The 25796-nt window shown below is 42.4% G+C and overlaps 2 protein-coding genes across 8 annotated transcripts in view; one reads left to right on the top strand and one right to left on the bottom strand.

Annotated features, from left to right (window-relative positions):
- The window catches only part of HNRNPAB (heterogeneous nuclear ribonucleoprotein A/B), a 31758-nt gene extending 28820 nt beyond the window's left edge, over positions 1-2938 (bottom strand). For 4 of the 7 annotated variants that reach the window (XM_067305134.1, XM_067305133.1, XM_067305132.1 and 1 more), the window contains exons 1-2: positions 2795-2934; positions 2358-2662 (exon numbers count right to left, since the gene is read on the bottom strand). In XM_067305134.1, coding sequence (XP_067161235.1) covers positions 2358-2626 — 269 coding nt within the window. In that variant the 5' untranslated portion in view covers positions 2627-2662; positions 2795-2934. Of the gene's footprint in view, positions 1-2357; positions 2663-2794 lie in introns of all 7 variants that reach the window. The other 3 variants (XM_067305135.1, XM_067305137.1, XM_067305136.1) reach the window with 2 other exon arrangements.
- A 7978-nt stretch (positions 2939-10916) lies between these two features.
- Positions 10917-21025, top strand: NME5 (NME/NM23 family member 5). Its single transcript, XM_067304740.1, has 6 exons — positions 10917-10992; positions 12157-12321; positions 14525-14730; positions 15089-15189; positions 16212-16330; positions 19290-21025. Exons 2-6 carry the CDS (start codon positions 12193-12195, stop codon positions 19374-19376), a joined length of 642 nt encoding a protein of 213 aa, XP_067160841.1. The 5' UTR covers positions 10917-10992; positions 12157-12192; the 3' UTR covers positions 19377-21025.
- Positions 21026-25796: the final 4771 nt, after the last annotated feature.

The following is a 25796-nucleotide window of genomic DNA, read 5'->3' as shown; positions in this document are numbered from 1 at the left end:
CTTTTCAAATGCCTCATTTCTTCAAATGAAAACATTAATAACCTGACTGTATTTTCCATTTTCAGAGTTTCCAAGGTAACAAACTAAGCTTTTTAAAAGCATTCGAGCCTTTTTAATCTAACTATAGACTAAATCAGAGTTGTTATTACTCCGTTTAGAGGCAACCTGAATTTGGCACTAGAAACTAGCAACACTTTAGAAACTAGAATACTCCTAAATAAAATTGGCTTTTGGTGTTAATGTGTAACTTTAATTTGCTAAAGTTAGCATCCATTTACGTTCAAAAGGCAACATGAGAAAAAAAGTACATAGGTGCTAGTTTTTCTAGATTTTTCCTTCAACTGAAGGAAACATCTTCTAGGCTAAACCTGGAATTTTTCAGAAGATGAAGCTGTGCACTCTTAACAGACAAGGGTCTAACCAAAGTGTGTGCTTTTTTTAGAACCATTACGATAGAGTCTTACAGAAAAGATTTTACAAAATATTTACTAAGGCTTTCAACAATGGCTGAAAGCAAAGTAACTTGATGGCTTCATTCTCATCAGAATAGCTTACTGATCAAGAATAATTCTGCAAGACTGCTATAATCTATACAGACTGACAATAGTTATGCATAACATACCCCAGCATCATTGAATGCAATTACAGAATGATCAAGAGAAATTCAATGGTGGTGGCAGGGGTTTTTGGGGTGGGAGTGGGGGGGATTTGTCTGCAGGTTAATTTTGAACTAAGGATGGGGCTACAGTACACATGTAGATATTGCCATGTGCTAAAAATCACCTCTTATCACAGCAGTAGGTATTACACTTTAACTTACAATCCTTTGCTTTGCAACTGTTGTGATCAATACCTGGGTATACTTAATTAAATAACACATGGTAAAGCCTTCAAAATTAAGGCTAAGATAGTCTTAGAAGTTACTTGGCTTCCCCTTCAGAGGGCCACACTAACTGGAAAAATGCAAGCTTACTCTCCTTTTTTCCCCTCACTGTATTAGTGCTCATAAATCAAGGTATGCTTCAGCTATTAACAAAATACTTAAGTGCTGGTGCCTCAGACTGCTCTTATTTTAAATGTTAAGTTTCACAGAGATGAATGCCTGTAACTTATTTTCTTAGAAGTTGCCTTTCACACAGATTTTGGGTCAAAATTTGTCACCTCTTATGTGAGAAAGGGGAAAAAATATAGCTTTTATTTTTTTTAGTATTCTGCTCTGAAAAGAACAAAGAAATAAGAAACTTGTACAGAGCTCATGGGCCTAGTTCTCAATCCTTCTGGGGTCTGCAGAAGACATCCTGTCTGAGCTCATGGGAAGTGTGCAAGCCTTGCTTCTACCCTTCAACTTGAAGTCTATCATTCTACTGTGGCTAGAGCTTTCCACTTAACCTGAAGCAGACAACCCTTTGGTTTAGAGTTCAGTGATAACAGTTCGAATTAAGGGGTTCAAATTAAATACATGGGTCACTTGAATCACAAAGACTACCTGAGAAACAGGAAGGGGTTTTTTTTGGTCAAGCATATGCTTTCATAAATATATACTCACAAAAAAATAAACCGATCTGCTATGACAAGAAATAATTCATTTGTACAAAAGGATGCAGCTACTAAAGTACAGACAAACTGCCTCGAGTCCTCTAAATAACACTCTTAAAAAATAAGCCTTTTTCTGACAATGCCGCAAGTAGTACACTAAAATCACCCTTACTAGTTTGGACACATTGCATACCATCTCAATCATACTGCTTCTCCTTTACTCTCTCCAAAAATACTGAGTCCAGCAGTGGCTTCCAAGACCAGGCTGGCTTTTTCACACATATTAGCAAAACAGGTTCGCGTTGACACCGACGCCAGCGCTGATCGGGCATGCAATCGCCAGAAAGTTTGAGCCAGCCCCCAGCCCCGACAGAAAGCAACTCCTTCCCCCCGCTCCCTTCGTCAGGAAGGGAAAACAAAAGAGGAAAACGCGGGGATGCCGCGTTTTGCGCGCGGAGGCAAATCCCCTTCCATTTTACGGCGTGAGACGGCAACAAACCCGCTCCCCCGCCCCTCCCCCAGCCACCACATGGCGCCAACAAAAGGCAGCTCCAGAACAAAGGAAGCGCTGGTGCTGCAGGCCGCCGGCTCACCGCCCGCCCGATCCCTCCGCAGCGCGGCCGCCCGCTGCCCTCCCCCGCCGGGCGCCGCGCAGCCCAGGGCGGCGGGGCGCGCCCGCCTCGCTTCCGCTCCCGCCGAAGGGCCGGGCCGGGCCTAGCGGTCGCGCTCCGCCGCCGCCGCACATGGCGCCCGGGGGAGGGGGGGGGCGGGCCTGCTCCCGCCTCAGCCGCGGCCCGCCGAGAACCAGGCGCGGCGCTTACCCCGCGTCCTCCTCGTTCTTGCTGGCGTTGATCTGGTCGCCTTCGGCCCCGTTCTGGCTGGCGGCCGCCGCCGCTGTTCCCGCCGCCGGTCCGGCTCCCGCCGACGCCGCCGTTCCCGCCGTCGCTGCTGCTGCTGCTGCCGCCGCTGCGCCCGCCGCCGCCGGGGCCCCGCCGGTTTCGGCCTGCTGCTCTCCGGCGCTCTCGGCCGCTTCGTGCCCGTTCTGGGTGGCGCCGGCGGCGGCCGCCAACTGCTGCTCCGCTTCGGACATGCTGCCCCGTCCGCAGAGGCGAGACACGACAGGCGCCTGCAAGACACGAGCGCACCGCTCACGGGTCAGCGAGGCGGCTCCCCCCCTCGCCTGGGCCGGTCTAATCCGGTCCGGTCCCGCCCCTCCCCCCTTTTCCGCCGTCGCCATCCCGCCGCGGCTCATACTCACTTTAAAACCCGCTCCCAATAAAATCCGGGCCGGCCGGAATCGGATTAAAATCCCCCACGCGCGCTGGTGCTGACACCCCTCCCCGCGGCGCCCGGCTGCTCTCGCACCGGCCCCGCCGCCACCTTCTCCTCCCCCCGAGACACGTACTCTCCGGCCCGCAGCCTTAACGCGTGGCCGCTTTTATAGTGCCGGAGCCTCCGTCACACAGCAATAAGGCGCCTCCTCGTTGGCTGCCGGCGGCTGTCACTCGCGCCGCTCGGCGGCTCCCGTTGGCTCTCCGCTCGGGGAGGGCGGGGCGCGCGCGGGGTGAGGCGAATGGCGGCCCGCGGGACTGGGCTGGGAGGGAAGGGGAGGCCTCGCGCCTTTAGCCTCAGCGCTGAGGGCAGGTGCCCGGCGCGGCCGGGTCGGGTCGGTGCGGGGAGGAAGGAGGGCGGGCGTCGTGCTGTTATCGCCGCGGAAGCCTGGGGCACCGCCTCCTGCGGGGCCGCGGCCGTTGTCCGCGGGCGGGGAAGGGCTGCCCCGTCCTGTCCTGTCCCGTCCCGTCCGGCGTTACCGGCCCCTCGACGCGACGTATAAAATCACAAGCGCGGCGGGGGCGAGACGCGACCCCCCGGAGGGCGCAGTGCCCCCGCGGCACTGTGGCGGTTGCTGCCGGCTCCAAACGAGCGTTATCCCGGCGCCGCTGCCGGCCGTGGCGCTGCGAGGAGCGGAGCCCGCTGGCGCGGCCAGGCCGTGCGGTGGTTGCGCGGGCCCGCAGGGCTTCCCCGGTAACGTCGGGGAAGGCTCCTGTGACGGGAGCGTCGTATTTCCTTCGGGCGCTGCGCTGGCCTTACCGAAGGTGTGGTGTGTACACTGACGCAGTTGCTCCAGCACCGGAGGTTTACTTAATGTTTCCAGCTCTGCTGGTTTTGCAATCGAGAGCGCCAGAATTTATTGTTTTTAATGGAAACTCCGATTTGGATGTTACATAACACCGGGAGTTGGAGCCCTGAGCGTGTGCCTAGGCCTTAATTCCATTTGCCCAAGGATATATCAACCTTGTTGATGAAGCTGTGTATGAAGAGTGCGGAAAACACCCCCATGCACACACACACAGTGTAATCATACTTCAAATTCTTGAGCAATTTACTATTCCAAATATCTCACTTAGCCATCAAAGTGTATCACCGCATCTTTAAAAAAAAAAAAACAAAAAACTGTTGAGTTCTTCGCTTGTAGGTAAAAAGTGACAATTATTACCTAACTTTCTATAGTAATGAGCGCATATACTATTATTTGCTTGCTCCACCCTCTGGCAAATAGTTCCTCTGGCTCAACTTGCATATTTGCACCCGCTGTTACAATTCGGGAAGAGTGCACATGGCTACCTCTGAATAAAAATAAATAGTGGTGATGCATTTTGTTGTTTAGTAATCTAGTCTAGGATCCAGGCTGTCCTTGAGCAAACTGCCTTTACAGCACTTTTTATCCTCTACTGGGTTCATTTTCTTAAGTAGCAACATAGAGAAAGTAAAATAGAGGACATTTATATTTGGTTTTGTAAGCGTCATCACAATATATTAAAGCAGAATATTAAAGATGAACACAAAATCAACATGGTTTGTTCAGATTAAGGGTCTGGTCCACTTCTTTTTTTTTTTTTTTTTTTAGTAAAAACATTCTATTGCTTCAGGCTATAAGCCAGATCTTTAAGCAATTTAAAAAAAGGGAAAACTTAATTTTGTGAGAGCATATGAAAAAATAGTCCCCTCCCTCTCCACTACAGCCAAGAATTTCAAGCCACTCTTTTGTTTTGGTGCTTGTGGTACATGCCATGAGCATCATTTTAACTGGTCCAAGCTGAGCTTTCTGCTTTGATTCCTATGCATGAGTGCAGCAAGACTGAATAATATTTGTTACTGGAATTGCAACTGTTTTAATTTCTTGAGTTTAAATCCTCAGCAATATTGGCTATTTGCCTTTGTAAGTCTATTTTTCTCACATTTTTGCTGCTCACAAATGCAGAAATACTAAAGCAATCTAAAAAGTGGTCAGCACAAGTAATTTCAAGGATACAAGAAAGTAGTAAAACATACTAATATGTATGATGTGTCAGCCAGATGCTCAATTCATGAAGATATTAATTTGTTAGTGTTCTGCTTGGGTTTTGGTCTTATATTTCATTCCACATTCAAAGCCTGTGGTTAATCAAAAAAAAAAGACACAACCTTCTTGGGTGTTAATCCTTATATGACACATTTACTGCTGAGAGAGAAAGATCATTGCTTGCTCTTTGTTTAATCCTGTAATTACTATGATTATTCATGATGATGATTGAAATCCAACTGAATTTTACCTGTGTGTGGACTTCAGGATCTTAGGCCTAATTTTGCCATTCTACCAAACTTGTTTACTCTAAGCCCTGCCCTCACTGTCTAGTCATACCAGCTTTAAACCATACTGGTCTTTATTGCTGCTTTTCCTTTCTTCTTTTCCTTCTTTATACTTCCCTGTTATTGCCATTGATTTGATTCTTCCACTTCCTGCCCTCCTTTAGAAAAAGAGAACCAACATACCGTTCACTGCCCTGAAATTCTTGGTGTAATCTATCCCTTTCCCCCACCCTCTGTCTGTCTTGTCTAAATTGTAAGCATCTCAGGTCAGAGACTGAGTACCATATACAAAATACCTTCAGTATAAAGCTTCTATCATCTGAGTTGGTCCTTATGCACAGTATATATAAATAGGTTTACTAATAATAACTATGCAAGTAATTCCATTGATTTGAATGGAATGGATGAAAGTAAGAGATCAAAATAAGTAAGAATGGCAAAAGGGATGCCTTATGCTACAAGGAATTAAGATGAAGAGAATATACATTTAAGGAAACATAGACAATACAACTTCAAAAACAACCTGGAAATCTTCCTACGTTACTAAAATTACTCTACTTTGAAAAAATAATGCATTGACAGTATTTAAGGTCAGAATTCTAAAAGCACAATTTTATCCAAACCTAGCTAGCTAGGTGACACATACACAATTATATCTACTGCTTAATTCTGAATTTACTCTAAAAGTTTTCAGTTAACTGGAATATATACTTCAAGTATTTTTCTACATGCATCACCAGATCCAGAAAAAAAACCTACATAGTTCTTCTGAAAACTCATCTGATTGTCTCTTGTAACTTGCCATATAAAAGATCTGTATGTGTTTATTTATACATTCATTTACTCAGACTGGATGATATCATTGAGCTTAGTGGCCTCGGGGATAATCCAAGGCAACATTAAGTTAAACACCTTATAGAACAGCCGCAGAGAGAGAGTTTGTGCTCTAGAAAGCTTATAGGCTAGGTGAAAGCCAAGAAGGAATATCTTGCTGCAGACAAGGAGGAGGTGCATACAGGACAGTAAGCCAATACCTTTTGTGTTGTATGTAGTTACCTTGGAAGGAGAATGAAGTTATCTTTACAGGCATTCAAGAGGAGCTCATCCTGAGCAGCAACATGGGATAAAGCATGAAGGTGTGTATTTGGAAATGCAGTAATGGCATTTGATTGTACCGGCTGATGGGAAATAGGAGATAACCTTTCACTGTCAAACCAAAGGTAATTAGGACTGGAACAGTGTGAATGGGCTTGCAGTTGAAGACTGACAGTTTTGTGTGTGATAGAGAAGGCTGTGCCTTTGGAAAGATGCGGAGAACTGACATAGTTAAACCAATGAACTAAGAAAGTAGTTTTGCATAAGCTTTCTGAATGGAAGTGAATGATTTATTTGCTGAGGCCAGAGGAAAGGATGTCAGCGCTAACTGAGATGATGACAGCTTGAGCAAGATTCCCAGCCATGTCAATAAATAACACGAATCATAGCTTGGCTTACAGCTCCACGCAGTTTAGACCAATGTGAGTCCAAACCCCGCATTCCTGGCTGTGAGGTTCCACCCACTCCTTTGCACAGTGGGCTGTAAACTGACTCAAAAAAAGGTGGTTGGTTTTCAGTCAGATCATCGGTCTTAACAAGCTCATTTCCAAGACTTAAATTGCAATGGAGACACCAGAAGCTTAAAAGGAGACACTAATGTGAGGTAATCACATCTGTATTTGCCGATTAGGATTCTGAGCTGTGAGCTAGACAGGAAGGGAGGAGAGAATCAAGAACAGAGCTCGTCAGTGCTCTTGCAGAAAATGGAAAGAAACACATGGGGGGAAGGTACTGACAAGCCAAGGTGAACCAGAGGTTGGGGAAGAAGTAATAGGTGAGAATAATTGCAAAAATTAAGATAGGAAGATAGCTGACTATGTTAGCAGTGACTGAAAAAGCCAGAGAAGAGTTATTTAAGAGCTGAGAACCTTGCCAGATGACTAGAGGAAGCAAAATGAGGTTTGGAGAGGTTTCAAGGTAGAACTGGAAGAGAGATGTGACTGGAAGAGTTGTAAAAGTGAGGTGAAAAGACACTTCTGGCCAAAGCTTTTTTATTATTTTTTTCCCTCTCCTTCTTCTCCTCTCCTCTCATTGTGGAAGAGACTGAAGCATATCTGTATGGATGTTGGGAGGGTCAGAGAGGAAATGAAATAGGGTGAAGTTAAAAGGGCAAGTGGTGGTGGCATTACACAGGGAGTTTAGATAAGACTTTATTTGCTGCTTAGAGAAAGGGGAAGCATCAAGAGAATGCTTTGTTAATTTTATCTTGAAAGAAAACGGTGAGATAGCAAATAGAGGAAAACAGAAGGGAAGGCTTGGCAGGGTTAGCAGCAGTGAAAAACTAGCTAGGATTGCAAGCGTGTGGTTAAGCTGGAGAAGTAGCATTCTTTACAAGAAGCCAAAAATGGAGGAGAGAACAGCCTTGCAGTAGAGGAAGTTCGCTTGATCACAGGATTTCCGTCAGAGACACTTTACACTGCAAAAGCAAGCGTGGATGAAGCAAGTGTTGAAGGTAAGCCAGTATTGTGGGTAGGTAGGGCAGAATGTACACTAAAAGACAGAAGCAAAGAAATCAGTGGTGAAAAAAGTGGTACGTGTGGTAAATGCATAACTAGCAAATCATTTCTAAAACAAATAAATGCTTATGGTGCTTAACATCAAAAGGCAAAAGAAGTTGAAAGGTGTGTAAGCTTCACTTCTCATCAATGGAGCTAGTCATTATTATTTCATTAGCTTTTCTTTATTGTTATTTTTCTCTCGTGCAAGGCTATTTTACATAATTCCGTGGGGTTTTTTTTTCCTTCAAACTAACAGACTACAGGTAATAAATTTCTCCACCTTCTTACACTAGTACAATACAAAGTCATGAAATAATATTTTTCATTTAAAAAGTGCACTTATCTTTTGTTACTGGAATGCAAAGGCACCTGCAGCCAGAATCTTTCGGTGTTATTATATTCCCTGCCAGCTAAAAATAAGCAAGGCAACTAAGGCTTGTTAAACCTCTTAACAGATAAGATACAGCAGCAAAGCTATGCCCAGAGAAGTATTCAGAGTTGTCACTGATGTTTGTTACGTCGAGTTGGGGGGGGGGGGGAGCAAAATTGTAATGACAAAGTCACATCCTTGGCCTTCTGCAGTTAGGGAGGATGTTTCAGACCAGCTTTTTAGTTATCAGAAATGTCCTTTCAAATGCTAAAATGATAACATGCATATGATTATATTAGCATAGGGTTGAAAGGCTGGGTTTATGGAATCCAAGGATTTAGAGCAACCCTTTGAGCTTCTTCTACCATAAAAAGATGCATCTTAGTGAATGCATAACACCGTTTTCTCTTAGAATGTGGGGCCCCTTTAAATTTCTAAGTCTGTATTATTAAAACATCGTGGGAAGTGTAGCAGGAGGAAACCCAGGGTAATTGGCTGAAGCTTCAGATGCAGCAGCCTGCTCATTGGAGAGCCAGGGATTCTCCGAGGTACTAAAATTAGACAATCTCCACCCTCCCGAAATGCTTCTGGAAACAGCGAGGAGGAGAAATTCTGACACAGAAAGATGGCCTGGGGGAGGGAGGGAAGGGGAGAAGGAGGGAAGTCCACAGGACCCTGCTCATGGGGAAACTTTGGCATATAAGGATGCAAATATATATATATATTTTTTCCTGACTTGGGTAACTGCAAAAATGCAAATAATAAAGAAATTGCAAAAGATTAATGCTAGCAGTGTTTTACAAGAGAAATTAAATTCATCATTTCTTATGTAATAATTCCAAACTACTCACTGATGCTGAGGAGGCCTTTGAACTTCAAAGTCTAAGGTAGGGCTGTGGGACTTGTATTTATTTACGCTGAAAAGAAAGGTCTTTTGCCAAATTAGCTCTGAAATAAACTAAAAACAGGTGAATACCCAAATCTTTCTACCAGCCTACCTGTAATAAAATATTTTTATCTGCTATTTGTGTGTGGTTGCTGTGGTTACAATGTCTTCAAATTAAATATTAGATAAGCTGTCCCTGTTAAAGAAACAAATGCCATACACCTATACTAATAAAGGGAAGTCTGCACCTGAACTATTCAGTCATGTGTATTTTTCCTCTTGGAACCTTTACTTATTTTTTATTTTAATGAAAAACTTTTTCCATCCTTGATTTTAAGCAAATTTCAAATTGTCTGGTAAGTGATATGTGACTTTATTTTGTTTCTGGTTTTACATTCACTTCTTAAAGATATAACAACCAATGAAAATTAAACCCATTAATGAAAAATAAGATTAAGGCAAAGTGTGTTTTTTTTCCTTTCTTTAATACTAAAATAACTTGTCAAAGAAATAACAAAAGATACTAACCAGGGGTACCCAACATCAGCATCTATAGCTCTTTTAAAGTTTGTCAGCTGTCACCTCCTCTCGCCTGCATATATTTTCTGTTTGGCTTCACTTAAAAAATTAAGCCTGTATAACTGTTTTCTACCCATCTCTTTCTGTCAGTCTCCCCTTAAGGACTGGTGAATGCATTGGCCAGTTTCAGCCGAGCTTGACAGAATGACTGATGTCTTAATAATAACTAAGACCCCGTAATTTCTGAGAAGCTGGCAAGGGGGCAGACAAGGCCCGCAGCAGTGGAGCTGGAGAAGGAGAGGCTGCAGCGTAAGCTCCGACGTTATCATCGGCTCCGCTGGCCGGTCCACACCCAGACGTGCCCTGCCAGCTGGCGCCCGTTCAGCCGGGACAGGGCCGCCGCCCGGGCTGCCTCGCGCCCGGGGGCAAGCGGGGAGCGCCGGCAGGCCGTAGCGCCAGGGCGCGAGGTGGCGGGACCCACGCCTTCGGCTTCCCGGTCGACGGCGGCTCTGCGACACCTAAGATCCGACTCGCATCCTGTTGAACCGATAACGCATATGGCATAACTGGTCTGGATACGGATGCACGCTTCGCGCAGGAGCGACCCGGGGCATGCAGACCCTGAAGGGTGTTGGTGTCATGGAGGTGGAGAGCCACGGGGAGAGCGGCCTCGGCACCTCTGGTGCTCATGGAGCATCTCATTACGTTTTATTAACTCAGGCAGCAGTGACTCTCTTATTTATTAGATGTTCCTTTTTGTGGTGAAAGTCAGGTAGCGCTGCACAGAAACTGTAATTCAATTAAAATGCAGGAAAACAGTATCAAAGGATTTTAGACTCTGGTTAAGATGTCTAGTATGCTGGAAAACTGTATACTGTAAACTCCCAATTCTGCAGGAGATGTTGATGGGGTGTATAAACAGGAAAGCTTCTTGTGCATGCTCCCACAGTAAACATTAATGATTAAATAACTTGAAGAAGTGCTTGTGTGCTCAGCAGGTTTTTTTTTTTGAACAATACTACTTAGTCTAATAAATACTACTACCTGTCTTTAAATTAGCCTAGTTTAGGGTCATTCTTCCCTGCATTTGAAGTGACAGAAAGCTTTTCAGCTCTTGAGTGTGCCGGAGAAAGCAGACTTTATAACCTCCACCTAAATAAATCGCACTACTCCCTTGCTTATGCTCTTATTACCTAAGCTGCTAATAAACTGGGAAACGTGGCCCTTAAGTATTTGCAGCGGAGACCGCGGGTATCCCACGCCTGTGAGGAGCGTTTCGCGGCGAGACCAGGGCGCCGGCCGCCCTTTCCAGCCGCCATTTTTGATCCTCCTTCCCCCTCCACCCCCCCGCCCAACGGCGGGCGGCGCGCGCGAGGGGCGCGGAGGCCATCTTGCGGCCGCCTGGGCTCGGCGCCGGCCCCGCCGCCGTCTCCTAGCAACGGCGGCGGCGCGAGGAGGTGCGTGGCATGGCGCCGGCGGCGGGAAACCCCCGGGGGCGGCGGGCCGGGGGGGTGGGTAGGGCAAGGGCGTGTGGAGGGAAACGGGCCGTTTCCTCGCGTGTTCGCCGCGCGCCGGCCCTGCCGCGATGCTGGTGGCCTGGCGGGGTGCCTCGGTCTCGCCGGTCGGCTGCTCCGAACTCTGTGTGTCGGTGTGACCTGCCGGGGTGCTGGCTGCCTGCTCGCATCTCTCCCAGAGCAACGAGCTCCCTTGGTGGCTTCACGGCTTTTGGGGCAGCCACAGGACGTAGCCCTGCTAGAGTGTGAGCCTGACTCCCCTCAGTAACTTAAGGGCTGAAGGAAAAACAAACAAAAAACCCCCCCACAAAGGCAGGGGGACACTAGTCTGGATTCAGACACGCTGGACAAGTCTTATTGCAAGCTAATTTGAAAGAGCACTAGGCCAGGCAGCCAGGTGCCTACGGTAGGTGCTGTCTGTTGTTCAGCGTGGCTGGAGCGAGGCCTAGGCCTGTCACAGCGGAGGGGGAGAGGAGGAGGGAAGAAGGCAGTGGTCACAAATCTGTAGGAAACCAGGCCATGCGGGCTCTGCTCTTCACAGGACAATTCGGTATCCTAAGCGCTCACTGCTGGCCTGATGCAATTACAGAAAAACTGGTGCTTTGTCTTGAGCGCATAAATAAAGGGTTAAATAAAAATGGAGAAATAGCCTGAGGCATACAGTTGGACCACCTCCAAGCAATAGAGCGCACACCACAATCTTGGTGCGTGAGAATACAGCTTTGGGGTTTAGCAGAACATACGTGATGGTTAGATGGGGGATGTGGGAGTACTACAGTGAGCCTGGTTCTTTTTTGCAGTTAGTGTAATTCGGTATTTCTTTCCATGAGTGCTTGTGTCTTAGCTTTGTTCTTTGTTGCACACAATAACGGTTATCTTTCTCTCATACATTGTCTGAGTTGGTGAAATTTTAGCAATAGTTGATATCGTTTTGTTTGGCTAATAACATTTAATTATTGGCTTATTTTCTACAAAATGTTACAAAATGTTGCATAGATCTTCTGAAATGGGGATAACCTGCTTCACTCCTAGAGTGCACAATAAATGTCACCCTGCTTTACTGTGTGCTCAACAAACACCAAATATCATGAACTGATATCATTGCAGTACAAAGGAGCACCTGAATTTTAGTCAGAAGCCAAGATGCAGATGTTAATGCCTGAGCCTCAGATTTCTGTGGAAAAAACTCTGGCCCTCATCAAACCAGATGTCATTGCTAAAGAAGAAGAAATAGAGGATATCATTCTCAGATCAGGATTCCTGATTGTTCAGGTAACAGACTGTGCTCCAGATAAAATAACTGCGGTTTATAAGCCAGAACAATATTTAGCTTAACTGTCAGCAATTAAGCTAGTAAATGTAGGATAATGTCCAAAAATCAATTTGTATTTTTCATATGTCCAGCCACCACTGCCAGGTACTGGCAGGATATATTTTGCTGCCACATGAGATGGAACAGAACTTACTGATAGACATCCTCACTATTATGCTGACCACGGGAGAACACAGACTTTGTTCATAAACTCTGATTTAGCAAACATATGTAGCAGCTAATGTTGACTCTCTGGAGCAACTCTCTGGAGAGTGTAATTCTCTAGTATCACAGTGTTTCATATAGCATGCATTTGCCAAGTGCATACTTCCAGAATTAATTGAATCTGACACATCTGACATGTTTTTAAATATTTCCAATGTTTTTATTGTAAAAGGGCTTTATGGCTTTTTAGCTGTACAACAAATGTTTCATTTCAAAAGGCCTTACTGAGCTTGTGTTTTTAAATTTTGGATCTGGAGTGGTGGTCATGGGAATGTTGCCAAGAGCACTGGTGTCAAACCGTGGGGTTTTTGAGCAGGTTTTGGGCAGGAAATGTGCTAAGGGAAAATTTGTCCTTAACTAGCATGGAAATGTATTCTTTAAGTCTTCTTTTAAGGCTCTCTGAAAAGCATTTGGAACAACTTAGGGGAAGCGCGAGGCAGGTAGCGTTGCCTTCCCTTTCGCGGCGAGGGCGGCGGGTGGCGCCGCGCCGCCGCCGGGTGGCGCTGTCCCACAGCGGCTGCTCGGGCGCCGCGGCGCCGCCTCCTCCGGGACTCGCCCTCCCCTTCCTCCCCCTCCTCCGCCTGCTCCTCCTCCTCTTCCTCCTCCTCCTCCCCTTCCTCCTGCACCTCATGCCCGTCGCTTCGGCCCCCGCGGCAGCGCCCTCGGCCACGGCAGCCTGTGGCGCTGTGGAGAAGCCTTTCAGTGAGCAAGGCATGGCTTTATATGTATATATATATATATACATATACATACATGTATATAGTGTGTATATATACACACTATACAAAGAGAGTAAGCGTTTCTCTAATTTTTGTGAGCGCCTCTCTTTCATACCCCTTCTTTTTTTACCCCCCCCCAATTTTTTTATTTGTAGGAAATTCATCAGAATCCCCAAAGAGAACGAGATGCGAAAATGTTTATAGCGGCTTCTGATGTCGCCAGTGATTTTAGCACTGAAATTAGCAAGCACTGAATGTGCACTATTTCACAAGCTCAGTCTCAAGGAGTGCACTTATTTATTTATTTATTTCCGCAATGGCCTTACAACAGCTTACCATGCTTGTCCTAATCCTGGCCACCTGCAGGCTAGATAGAAAATCAGAAAGCATAAGTACACTGAAAGAAAAATAGAACAATTGCATAATTAATGGTGTGGGTTGAAGAGAAAATTGTGTTAAAGCAGAACATGATGCTAGAGTAGCTGAGTACGTAAATCCTGACCTTGTATTGCTTTTCCTTTCTATACTGTGCACGAGCTGTACATTAAGTCACCCAGCTGTTTTAAAATACTGTAGTTTGTGTAGAAGAGTGACTAAAATGGTGTCTTACTCAAATAGGCTTAATTAACTGAAACCTGCTTAATTTACTTGGAAAACTTACTTTTTGTTCCTCTGGATCTCAGAGAGGACCAGCTGTGGGAGAATCACACCAGATATGGAGCAGATATGGATCTGTTCAGCCTGCAACTGAGATTGTGACTGCACCAAAGGACTAGATATCTAATCTGCCTTAGGTAGCAAGATATCTTAATTTAGCAAGCAAAACTAACAACAGTGGTCAACAAACAGTACTATAGACTTTGCGAGCCAAAATATCACTGAGTACGTAGAGAGGGAGGCTATACCGAAGTGCAGACTGCTGTGGCTTCACTGTTTATTGTTACCCTTGCTGGAGAATTAAAACTAGAGTGAGGGTGCCTGTCCATGCTGCGGTCACGCTTTTTAGGGATATGTCACCATACCCAGTAAGACAACTGTGAAGCCCCAAAGTGCTATATTGTTTCTTTTCAGATTACTTTAGAGAAAGCATAATAGCTGGAAAGAATAATAGCTTGTTACAAACATTCTGAAAATGTTTTGATGTTTTGTCAAACTAAAGCTTAAAATGGCTATTCTTGTTCTTCATTAGTTTTTCTTTTTTTTGTTTTACACTTTATAGAAACGGAAGCTCCAATTAAGCCCAGAGCAATGTAGCAACTTTTATGCAGACCAATATGGAAAAATGTTTTTCCCTAATTTAACAGCCTATATGAGTTCTGGACCTTTAGTTGCTATGGTTCTTGCCAGACATCGTGCAGTCTCATACTGGAAGGAGTTGCTTGGACCATCAAACAGCATAAAAGCTAGGGAAACTCACCCTGACAGGTAACTCACTGTGAGGTCAGTGGGATTTTGTCATTCCTTTATTTGAGACCAGAATTCCTCTATTTTTTTTCATACAACAGAAATACAGATCTGGGATGGCCTGTTTTCTCTTAGAAATTATGTGTAACATAGCTTTTTACCATTGTTTTTATTATATAAAGTTCACTCATTTTATGGAAAATGCTGAGTGCATGAATACAAATTTTAGTTAGCAGCTTATTTTGTTGAAAAAAAAAAAAAGATCAAGCCAATGTCTTGTTAATTAGTCCATATATATTGCTTTTATATGCTCTCAGAGTGTAGAGACTTGAAAGGGATTTGCAGTTGCCTGCCAAACATTTCTTTCTCTTGCTTTTAGTTTAAGAGCAATCTATGGGACTGATGATCTGAGGAATGCACTTCATGGCAGTCGTAACTTTTCCTCAGCGGAAAGAGAAATTCGATTCATGTTTCCAGAAGGTAAAATGGTGTAACTAATATATTGCCAGTCTTTGGGAGGGTAGTGTCCTTCCCAGCTATTACTTGTCTCTGTCCAAATCCTGGATATAATTGGGTTTAGAAGGGTTTGCGTTTGTTTACTTTAAGATAATGTCAATCTCTTTCCATATAAGTTGGTATTTTCTGCTATGAATATACTAAAATCTATTTGAAAAGCCATTATAGTTACAGGGACTGCTTATGCTTTTCAAACTCTGTGGTTTGGAAATGCGATGGGAGCAGACTAAGCTAGTAAATGAGAAGAAGTGGGAAACTATTATACTCCAGCATGTTCTTCTGGCAGTGTCAGCCCAGGGGCTCCTGTTGGTTCGAGCAGACTGACTCTCTTCTTAGGTTCAGCTTGAGTAATTCCTGTTCAACAGCTGCTGATGCTCACCTGATAGTGCAATTCCAGAGTTAAGTGCCAGAGAAATGGGCCATAGAACCTGTAAAGGTTGGGAGAGAGTCCTTGTTTGTAATGTAACATTTGAAAAGTGACTTTGATCTTTGACAGAAAGATGCAGAAAGCAAGCCAGCTCTTTCAGCTAATTTACTAAAATATATTGCACTTCCCTACAAACCTTGCCTCATGTAAACCATATGTCTCTCCTCCTCACCCCAACAGCAAAGCTGCGCTTGACATGAGACGTTTAGTCTGTTCAGAAACCAGTCTCACACTATAAGAAGGAAGTACTAAACATGGGACGTATTGTTTCTCCCTTACCCCCAATAGACCTTCAGGGATGTAGATGTTTCCCCAGATGGTCTGATTTCCTCACTTTTCATAATCGGCTGTAATTAGTAAGATCACCTCAGGAACATTGTAAAGGAGTTCAAGTAGTTTCTTTGCAGTTTATTGTGTGAGAAGCTGTACAAGCCATTACATATTATTAACTTACTAACAGTGAGGTAAATATAGACTCATATATAAACAACCTTTGAAAGAATGCCTTTTTTAAACACTGTACAAGTTGCTTTCCAACACCTGTGGTTACTCTTTACAGTGATCCTGGAGCCAATTCCAGCTCGACAAGGAGCTGTGGATTACTTGAACCTTTATGTGAATCCTACTTTACTAGCTGGACTCACTGCGCTTTGTAAAGAGAAGCCAGCAGATCCAATGGTATGTACAATATATCAGTATTGTGTTGTATACTTGTGATACTTTTACTTTATATTAATATTCATGGTCCCTGTTTGTAGAAGAGCTGCTTTTTTGTTAAAGGCTAAGCTGTGCTATTTTAGCTACCTGCTGATAAGGTAGACAGAATAACATTTGCCTTCCAGGAAGTTGACTGGTTAGTTAACAGGTAAAATGAAGGCGAGGACTAAATGAAATCAGCTTTGATGAAGTGACAGTATTTTTTAGGGGACTTCTATAAAAATGTTTCTAACACATAGTTGTTAAAGAATTTTGCATGTGATGGCAGGAAAAGTAAACAGGTACTCTCATATGATGTCAAATACCAGTCAGTTTACTGTTTCTGAGACAAGATTGAGGTGAAATGTCTCTGATGCAATAGATACCAAATGAGATTAGATGCTAATCACTCTGAAAGTTGCTACACAGTTGAGTAAAACACTCAAGTTATTAGCAAGGCTGTCTATATTTTGTCACTGTTATGTTTATTTAATTTAGTGATATCAATTTAATCCTCCTTTAGGATAAGGAATTATCTTGGCCATACATGCATTAATTAGCATTTACTTGGGCTGCAGTTCACCAGCAAAACTATGCTGCTTCTGAGTGAAACTGAGTATTCTTTGAGTCGACTGATCAGATTGACGTACAGAAAATTCTCGTGACCCCTTCCTGGTTGTTCAAGTTGATGTATCTTGTCCTGCTCTCACAAATTATTGTTTTTAACCAAGGATCTCATCCAAATTGCAGTTCTGAGTGGAAAGACTAGAGTTAATTTCCTGGGTTTTTTTCAGGCCCTAAACAAAATTAATTTTTTGTCATCTGGAAAAAATATGGTAAATGTTTTTTGCATTCTCAAAGTTCAGTCATTCACACTAGTATTCTTTAAGAATGTGGATAATTAGTCAGTGTGACAACTTACTGGCAGTTGTGGTGGATTCTACATCATTATCAGTTTCTTAATCAAGATTGCATTCTTCTAAAAGATACATTTCAGAAGAAAAAGACTTAAAATAATTCAGAGACGTATCTGTGGCCTATGTGATATACATGAGGTCAGATTAAATGTTCTGTGATCTGGTTTTATAATCCTTTCACTTTATCTGTATGTCTGCCACTGTTATTATAGACATCTAAAAAATAGAGATGGAAGGTTCCCAAAGAAGTCCTTTCTTCCATTTGTTTGCCCAAAGGCCAGACCAATTGCACCCAGCCATTCCTAACAAATGTTTGTCTGGCCTGTTCTTCAGCAGAATCTACAATCTCCCTAGGCAATCTGTTTCAGTGCTTAATTATACTTAGTTGAAAAGTTTTCCCTAAAATTTAGCCTATATCTGCTGTGCTCCAATTTTAAACACATCCTTTTTTCTTTTTTTCTTTAAACTATCCCCAGAGGACATTAGAGATAATGTAATATCTCTCTTTTTGCAGCAACCTATTGTATATTTGAAGTGTTACCATCTTTTTCCCTTCAGTCGTCTCTTCACTGTACAAAACAAACATTTTTTCCTGGCATACCTACCTTGACATTTTCTAGCCCTTTGATCATTGTTTCCAGTTAACCTCTACATCCTGAGCACAGTTTTCTAGACAGTTGTGTAATAACTTACAGTAGCTTCATCTAAACCATGTATCCCTTCCTTGCTTGTAAGAAAGTCACATGAAGCAGTGTCAATAGCTTTAATAGAATGAAGACATGATATATTTACTCCTTCCCTGTCCATAGTCTGTGACCTTGTCACAGAAGGAAAACAAAGTTGAATTGATAAGATTGTTTTTGACAAATGCATATTAGCTATTGCTTAACAGCACAAACTGTTGATGGACTATTATTTTTTCCCTAGTATTCTTCCTGGAACTAAAGTTGGGTGATTGGGCCCTTCTTTCTTTCCTTCTATAAGATGGGCCTTTTCCAGGCTTCAGAAACTTTGCCTGTCCTCTCAGAAATAATTGCTAGCAGCACAGATACTGTCTCAGACAATTCCCTGAGGAACACAGAGTAAATCTGGTCAGGCTCAAATGATTAAAAAATTTCTAATTTTTCTAAGTAGTCTTTCTAAGTCTTTTTTTTTTTTCTTCCCCCCATTCTGTCTTGAGTTTTCACTGCTCTGCTGCTATTGCTACCTGACTAACCTGTGAGGATTGCCTTAGTGCTCTGCTTGTTTGTCTCAGGCTCTTTACAAACCAATCTTTTTGTATCTGGAATTACAAGGAGAGCATTGCTTACCTTACTGGTCTACTATTCTATCAATTCTTTTACTTCACAGTATAGTATGAAGTTGGCTGTACTTACCATTCCAGAAACAGATTGTCAACAGCCTTGTGAAGTAAATAAGGATGTGTTAAAAACTTCTCTTTACAAGTGGGGGGATTGAGGCAAAGAGGTTAATTTGCCTAAGGCCAAGCCAAGCCATTGGCAGATGAAGTTAGAACTCAAGACATTCCTGCCTCCCACGTTTTTATTTGAGTACAATTTTCTGGAAAACTTAAAAAATGAGTTTCAGAAAGTGACAAGGTTTCATTTTTAAGTTTTAGGCATTATAAAGTGATTTCAGTACAGAAGACTGTGACATTTAATGGAACTAGATAAAGTATCTGTAAATGTTATTAGAAGTAATATTTCATTAAGCACTTTCATACATATTCTACAGCCTCATTCCAAAACAGAGTTCTCCTGATTATTTGAAGTATTGCTGAAATGTTCACAAAGATAGACATTGACAGGAAAAGTTGCCTTCTAAAGATCAGTATGAATTGTTCAAATGCAATGTAAGCTGGGAAGATGTAAAATAACATTTAGAAAATAGGTTATTTGTTTGTCTTCATTTCTCAGTACAGTAGGAAAGTCTCTGTAAGTTTCAAATAATGCTTTTCATTTTCTCCCAAATACTCTATTGAAAAAAAAACCCAGAGCACTGAATATGTTCTTTTTGTTCCGCAGACTTGGCTCGCTGAATGGCTGATTGAACACAATCCCAATAAACCGAGGTTACAACATCAGACCATTGAGGCAGAGCCTCAGGGGTGAGAGCTCGGGGGAAACCTTCTCAAGCATTCCAAGTTAAAGATAATGTATTAGCATTTTCAGTGTATTTCTTGGATATGTAATTAATATTATCTGGAGTAAATGTTATTGTCATAATTTCCTGTATCTTTATGGGATAAATAAGCTTACAATTAACAAGGATTTAACAGTTCTAGGGAGTTTTTCTGTTGACTTAGTGAATATAGAATCACATGATAAACTTACTGTGCCAGCTGATTAAAAAGAAAGAAAGAATCATCATCAGGTGTTATTTAACTGCTGTTTTCCTTATTTGTCTTGATTCAGCTGTCTGGGGAAAAGGAAATTATTTACACCACTGCAGCTTCCCCAATGATGTACAGCTGGTCTCTACTTTGTGAAACTGAGGCTTGTGTTTCAGCACTTGTTTAGCACACACGCACTCCGTTGTGAAGGGAGGTACCTGGATGTAACTTAAAAAACAGTTCCTGGGTGCATATTAGTGATTTCAGCACTATAATTGCTGATTAAACCACCCAATTAAGGTTACTCTTAAAGGTCATTCACTTTTGTCTGAGGTATTTTGTCAGAATATAATTTGGAGGAAGACATTAAATGCATCTTTCCCATCTCACTGGCAAAAGGCACAATGATTATAAACCAGTCTTTGATTTCCGTTCAAAATCACAAGCAGGTATGTTTCTGGCAAAGAACAATGGTGTGTTTCAATATTTGCTTAAAAGAAAGATGTTTAATTGCAACAGCTCACCCTAAAGGATGGTATTTGTGTTCTTCTACTGCTGTTAAAAGGTATGCTGAATTATTTTTTCCTCATTGTTTACACTTTAATTTGTTCTATTAGAGAATTTCAAGAGACTGGGTTAGGGGCCATGCTATTCAAAAGACAATGGGTTAATCCTGCACAGTAGTGCAGGATCATTTTTTATAAAGTAATTGGACAGAGGGTTTTTTGTTTTTGTTTTTTTTTAGAGATGTGCTTACACTGTTAGCTTCAAGCTTTGTATCTTATGGCTTTCCTAGCTAGGATGGAGAAAAAGTAATTCTCACAACTTTGAAGTATTAGTGTGCTTGACCAATACTAAACAAATAAGCAATTTCATAATTTATTTTATTAAAAAAAAAAAACCTTGCTTCCCCCAACTTGAGTAATTACAGAAACATAAGTCATTTGTAGCATTAAATTTTTTTTTTCAGCTAATTGTTTATCTTCTCAGTGGAAAGAACCAGTATTGTCAGCTCAAAGAATAAACATTCAGATAACTGGTCCCAAAAATGAGACCTAAAAAAAATTTGTGACTTTTTGCAACCTCCCCCCCACCAAAAGACAGACAAACAGAACAAAAACCAAACCTCAAATATGAAGAAAAAATATGAGATGGTTAGTAGCAACAGTAAACACATTTGTTTATAACTAATTTATTTTGCATATAATTATTTCTGCCACCTGTAAGTGTCTCATTGCTCCAGTCACAGGATGCTTTTGCTTTGTAGTTTCTTGTCTGCAAAACTAAAAATTTCCTTCTTTAGAGATGCCAGAAACAAAAATTCATTGAATTCAGAACATGTTCTCCTACACTTTTTTTAGTTACTATGGCATTTGCTTACATTTCTTGATGTGATACTGCTTGACAATAAATACCTCCTTTATATTACTGTTGAAGTTTTCTGTTTTGTTTTTGCGACAGAGCTGTGTTATTTTATACGTGTAAAAGATTCATCAGCTTCCATAGGGAGTATGTGGGTCCTTATGGTATACCAGGAGGGGCCAGGGGATGGGCAAAAGCAGCTGATGTTGCCAATGTCACTTTTATAACCCTGCCAATATGAAGTTTCAGTCATTCAAGAGTATATCTGTTATGGATGTTAGTCTCTAATATTAGAACTAACACCTCCTATTGCTGATTGGCATTCACTTCCCATTTTCCTAAAGGAAAGACAGAAATACAGAAGCTGCCTTCATCCATTGGATGCCATCTGGACCCAATGTGTCTGTACACCTAGATCAAGTATTGATCCAGCAGGTCTCGCTGCCGAGATCTTGAGGAATCTGCATTAGCAAGCAGGATGTGGGTGGCAGGTCAGTCCTGGGAATGTAAAACGGGCCACGGACATCATGGCCTGGTCCCCTGGGGGAGCTGTGACACCACAGGAGAGGCTGTTGGAAGAAGTGCTGCTGACTTTTCGTTAGGACTTTAGGTTTTTATTTGGCCCAGAGTGTTATAGGCTTGGCCAATGATATAAATCTGTATCACAGAAAACGTAGCTTTGGAAAAAACAGAGGAACGAAGCCATGTCTTTGGATTTGGTGTCAGCAAGGTAAACTACTCTCTGTGGGAACTAGTGACCTGTCCCCTCTCACTCTATAGTCAAAATAATTTCCTTCCCTATTTAATTTTATTGGGTATTTTTAACATTGAGTGAGTTCATTTAGTTTTACTGCTTGAGTGCTGGAATAGAGCTCACGCAAGCCTACATCCATAAAAACAGCAGTTCAGTCTCTCTTTCCCATAATTCTGTTTTTTCAGCTGACTTCATCCTGGAACTTTGCTTACAGTATGCTTGCTATCACCTGTCCTGGAAGTTATCCTCAGAACTATGCAGACTGAGCTAGTCTGAAGTATAGGATGGTTCAGCCTTCCTGTCTCATAAGGGATTTTATTATTTTTAAGAACAGGCCAGTTAAACTGCCAGGAGCCTTGAACATTACAGATGGCAGAAACCCCAACCCAAGCCAGTTCCCTTTTGCCTACATAAGACAGAGCATTGTAGCATGCCAAGCTTCAGAAATGAGTCACTGCTTGGACCTTAGGACTTCCATTCAGCAACTTTAAGCAGAAAAAATTTACATGGAGATTTGCAAACCTTCATTTTTCTCACGTAGGGAAAGAAGAGGGAATTTTTCTTCCTTCCTTCATTGAAGTTACTGATCTGGATCATCCTTTACTCACCAGTGGTCTAAATAAAACTGGTATATTGGTGATAAAACTGAGGGAAGATTGCCTCATCGCTATATGAAGGGAAGGAGTGACACAAACCCTAACTTTTTCAGTGCCATATTAGAATAACAGATTCGATTTAAAGACACAAGGACCTTAGTTAATTTTAATTTGTTAAGCCAGAACAGTCAGATCAAGATAAATCATGTTATTCTGGACAGCAAATGTTAGTTGTTTTTGTCCACGACCAACAGCAGTGCATCCTCATAAAATACTGTGGTGAAAACACTGTGGTTTTCCTTTTTTTTTTTAATCTTTCATGTAGAAATCTGGAGAGTAATTGTTTTTCTTTTGTTGGAAAGAGAAACTCTTCACATTATAAAGAGTTAACTCGTAACTGCTTTTGCAGTGCTGTTTTCTTTTAAATGACAGTTGGTAGATTTGCGCTCGAGCGGGAAACAGGACTTCAGACCCCTCTCCTGATGAGCTGATATGCTTTGCTTTACTCAGACTTAGCTCTAACCAGCACAACAACACCGCAAGGACCCTCAGAGGAAATAGGTAGTTTCTTGGGCTGTTCTTAGCGAAACCGAGAAGCCGGCTATCTTTCAGATGGTCCCCCATTAGCAGCTGCCTCTACCTAGAAAGCTTCTGAAGTGTGGATGGGCTCCTGGGTGTGGAGCGTGTCAGCAGCATGACTGATATGCAGAGTGTCCTTGGGAGGATGCCTGTCAAATTATTGTCATGCTGCCTCCTGCCAGGTGATCATAGAGACACGGCCATAAGCTCCGGGGAGAGCCTATTGTCGGGCTCCTGCGCCGGCAACGACGCATTGTTGTGAGGCGAAACAGTCGGTGGGAGAAGAAAGCAGTTTGCAGACAAGCTGGTGAATGATACTCTAATAATGATAACACTGAAGGATTAAGGATTCGCTTCAATTTACTGCTTGTGAGCGTTTCACAGCTGGAGGGAGGCGATGCTCTTAGGCAAAGCAGTTCGCGTAGTGCGTTGCGGGGTACGCTTATGTTCATCTTGCGTGGCATCGTATTTTCTCCCCTCATTATTTCAAAACCCGACTCTTTAGGTAGTGGTGGATTTTTAGGTTGAGTCACTCTTGCTTAGCTGTGGTACTATTCTGAAACCTGATTATACGAAAAAGTGGCTCCATCATCTCTGTGGCTTCTTTACCATCAAATTTACTTTAATTAAAAGTCTTTTCATGTTTTGAGATCTCCGAGTCAGCCTGGATGGATCTTCTGTATTACTAGAGAGAAAAATTGCAAGAGGCAGCTGGATGCAGTCTGTGAGCCCCAGACTGTCTGGATGAGTAGTCACGTATGAACTCACCTTAAATTCTAGGGAATTTTTATGTGCAAGAACCTAATTTGGCTCTAAATTCTCTCGGCTTTGGTAAACTACTCTGCAAACCACCCATGCTTCTTTATTATCTATTTATCGTCAATGCCTGAGCTCTCATTTCCTTTGCAAAGAGGCAGTTGTGTTTTGTTATGTTTCCAGAATCCGCACCGATTGTCAGGTTAGGAAATTCTGCACTTCCAAAAGCAACATCTTATTGCTATGCTGGCTCTCGTTTCTTATCTCTTTTAGGTGTTGTAAAAGTTGTTTCTTACTGGGTGGCATTCCTGTTGCAGTGTGAATGACAGCAATGTTTCGTACGTATTTAGTTTTGTGTCAGGCCTCATCTCTGTATGTGAGAAAATTCCCAGGGGTATTTAACATACGCGTGCGGATAAATCGCCTGCATGCCCCATAAAGTAGTTTACTATGGGCCAATATAAAGCAGTCATTACAGGCTGATGTTTAAACTTCTGAGATTAACACAGTCTCTCAATTGCACTTACTTATTTTTATAATGTGTAATTTAGCAACTGAACCGTAAAAAGTTATGGCATAGCAAGGACTCTTTAAAAACATTGGTCCCAACTGCACTTTCAGTTGCTTCATTGTAAATCCAGAGTGATTCAATTCTCTTATTTAAAGTGAAGAATGAAAATCTGATTAATTCTGGGAGCTACTCAGCTGGTACATTACACATGCATCTAAAATGTATTGTCAGCTGTTGCCATGGCACATCTTCTACTTAAAGGAAAGAGGTTTGTGTCTGATTTCTCTGGAGCCAGACCTGGACAATAGCGCTTTCTGCTTGCAGCACACTTTATTTCATATGCCGTTTTGCTAAGAGGAGTTATGCAATGGTATTTTGCCTGGTCAAGGAAGGTTTGATCTGGCCTCTCTATCTGAAGACCAGATGCTTCTTTCTCTGGCCACAGTGAATCTAGATAGCTGTGAGATCATTCTCTGCTAACTTATCACCTCCGACCAAGCTATCCCATGAGGCTATTTCAGAATACTTTTTCTCTTCAGAGGTCTTCCATGTAAATATACTGAATTGACCAACAAAGTTTTGACCGTGACTGTCTTTGTTTTGCAAAGTTCTCTTGTAAACAGGCACCATGCTGGTCTCCCTGAATAGCACCGTCGGAGCAATTGAAGGGGAGCAACAAAAGCCTAGGAAATGAAATGTCCATTCAATTTCCTATTCATGTAAATGATAGTTTATCATACTGATTATTAGGTTCATGTAGTTAGAATCAGTGATAGTTTTAAGCCTTTTATTGCTTTTTTTTTAATGAACTGCAATAAAAACTGCCTCACCTGAGCACTTACTCAATGTAAAGGCATTCTCCAAACATACTGTTATAATTGCTATTAACTCATTGTTACATATGGCAAAGAATGTCACCACGCTACAAAGCAGTCATGATGCATCTTTACAGTTCCAGTTGTTCATTCCCTCGGTCCTTTTTTAAGACTACATGGGATTTCCGTAATGAACAATTTTAAGTAATCTGCAAATGTAGTTTTAATTGTATCTAGTTTGTTTTAATCATCTCTTCTCAGCAGATGTCAGAGTGCTATACAAAGGAACTACCAGGACACAAGTGGTACAGGTGGGAACGTCAGCTACAGAGAAATGAAATGACTCCTCTCAGGTCATTCTTTGGAGCAGCAGCAGGGTTGAGAATAAAATCTGTACCTCTTTAGTTCCACCTTTGTGTCATATCCACTCAGCAGCATCTCTCTTCAGTGAAAAACACTGGCCTGTGATTAAGGAGAATCGACACTGTGTGTTGGATCCGTAGCCCTATCTAACATCCTTTGAATTAATGTGGAAGTCTCTTCATTACCTTTTTTGGAACAGAATACAAGTCAAGGCTACTGAACTCTAATTTGGACTTGTCCGCTATCCCCTCTGTGTGGCTAATATCTCAAATTTCCCATCTGAACATAGATAAATATTCACACGATCATCCAATACCCAGTGTCCTGCTAGGTTAAACAGCCCATTTCTTCAAGCATTTGTGCCTGTGCACCTATCGCCTGCGCTAGACTTTGGAGTGGAAATATGGGTGATTGCACAGGCAGATGGTTACTGCATATGCGCTGCTGTGATCTGCACATTTAA

This window comes from Apteryx mantelli, chromosome 14, assembly GCF_036417845.1.
Source record: "Apteryx mantelli isolate bAptMan1 chromosome 14, bAptMan1.hap1, whole genome shotgun sequence".
NCBI lineage: Eukaryota > Metazoa > Chordata > Aves > Apterygiformes > Apterygidae > Apteryx > Apteryx mantelli.
The sequence above is the reverse complement of the archived record's forward strand: the minus strand, read 5'-3'. Positions and strand labels throughout refer to the sequence as shown.

What these genes read in the sequence shown, in the direction of transcription:
- NME5 (XM_067304740.1), top strand. Translation starts at nt 12,193, where the DNA reads ATGCAGATGTTAATGCCTGAGCCTCAGATTTCTGTGGAAAAAACTCTG. An exon ending in CAGGATTCCTGATTGTTCAG is followed by an intron (nt 12,322 to 14,524) that starts GTAACAGACTGT and finishes TACACTTTATAG; the next exon opens with AAACGGAAGCTCCAATTAAG. An exon ending in TCGATTCATGTTTCCAGAAG is followed by an intron (nt 15,190 to 16,211) that starts GTAAAATGGTGT and finishes TACTCTTTACAG; the next exon opens with TGATCCTGGAGCCAATTCCA.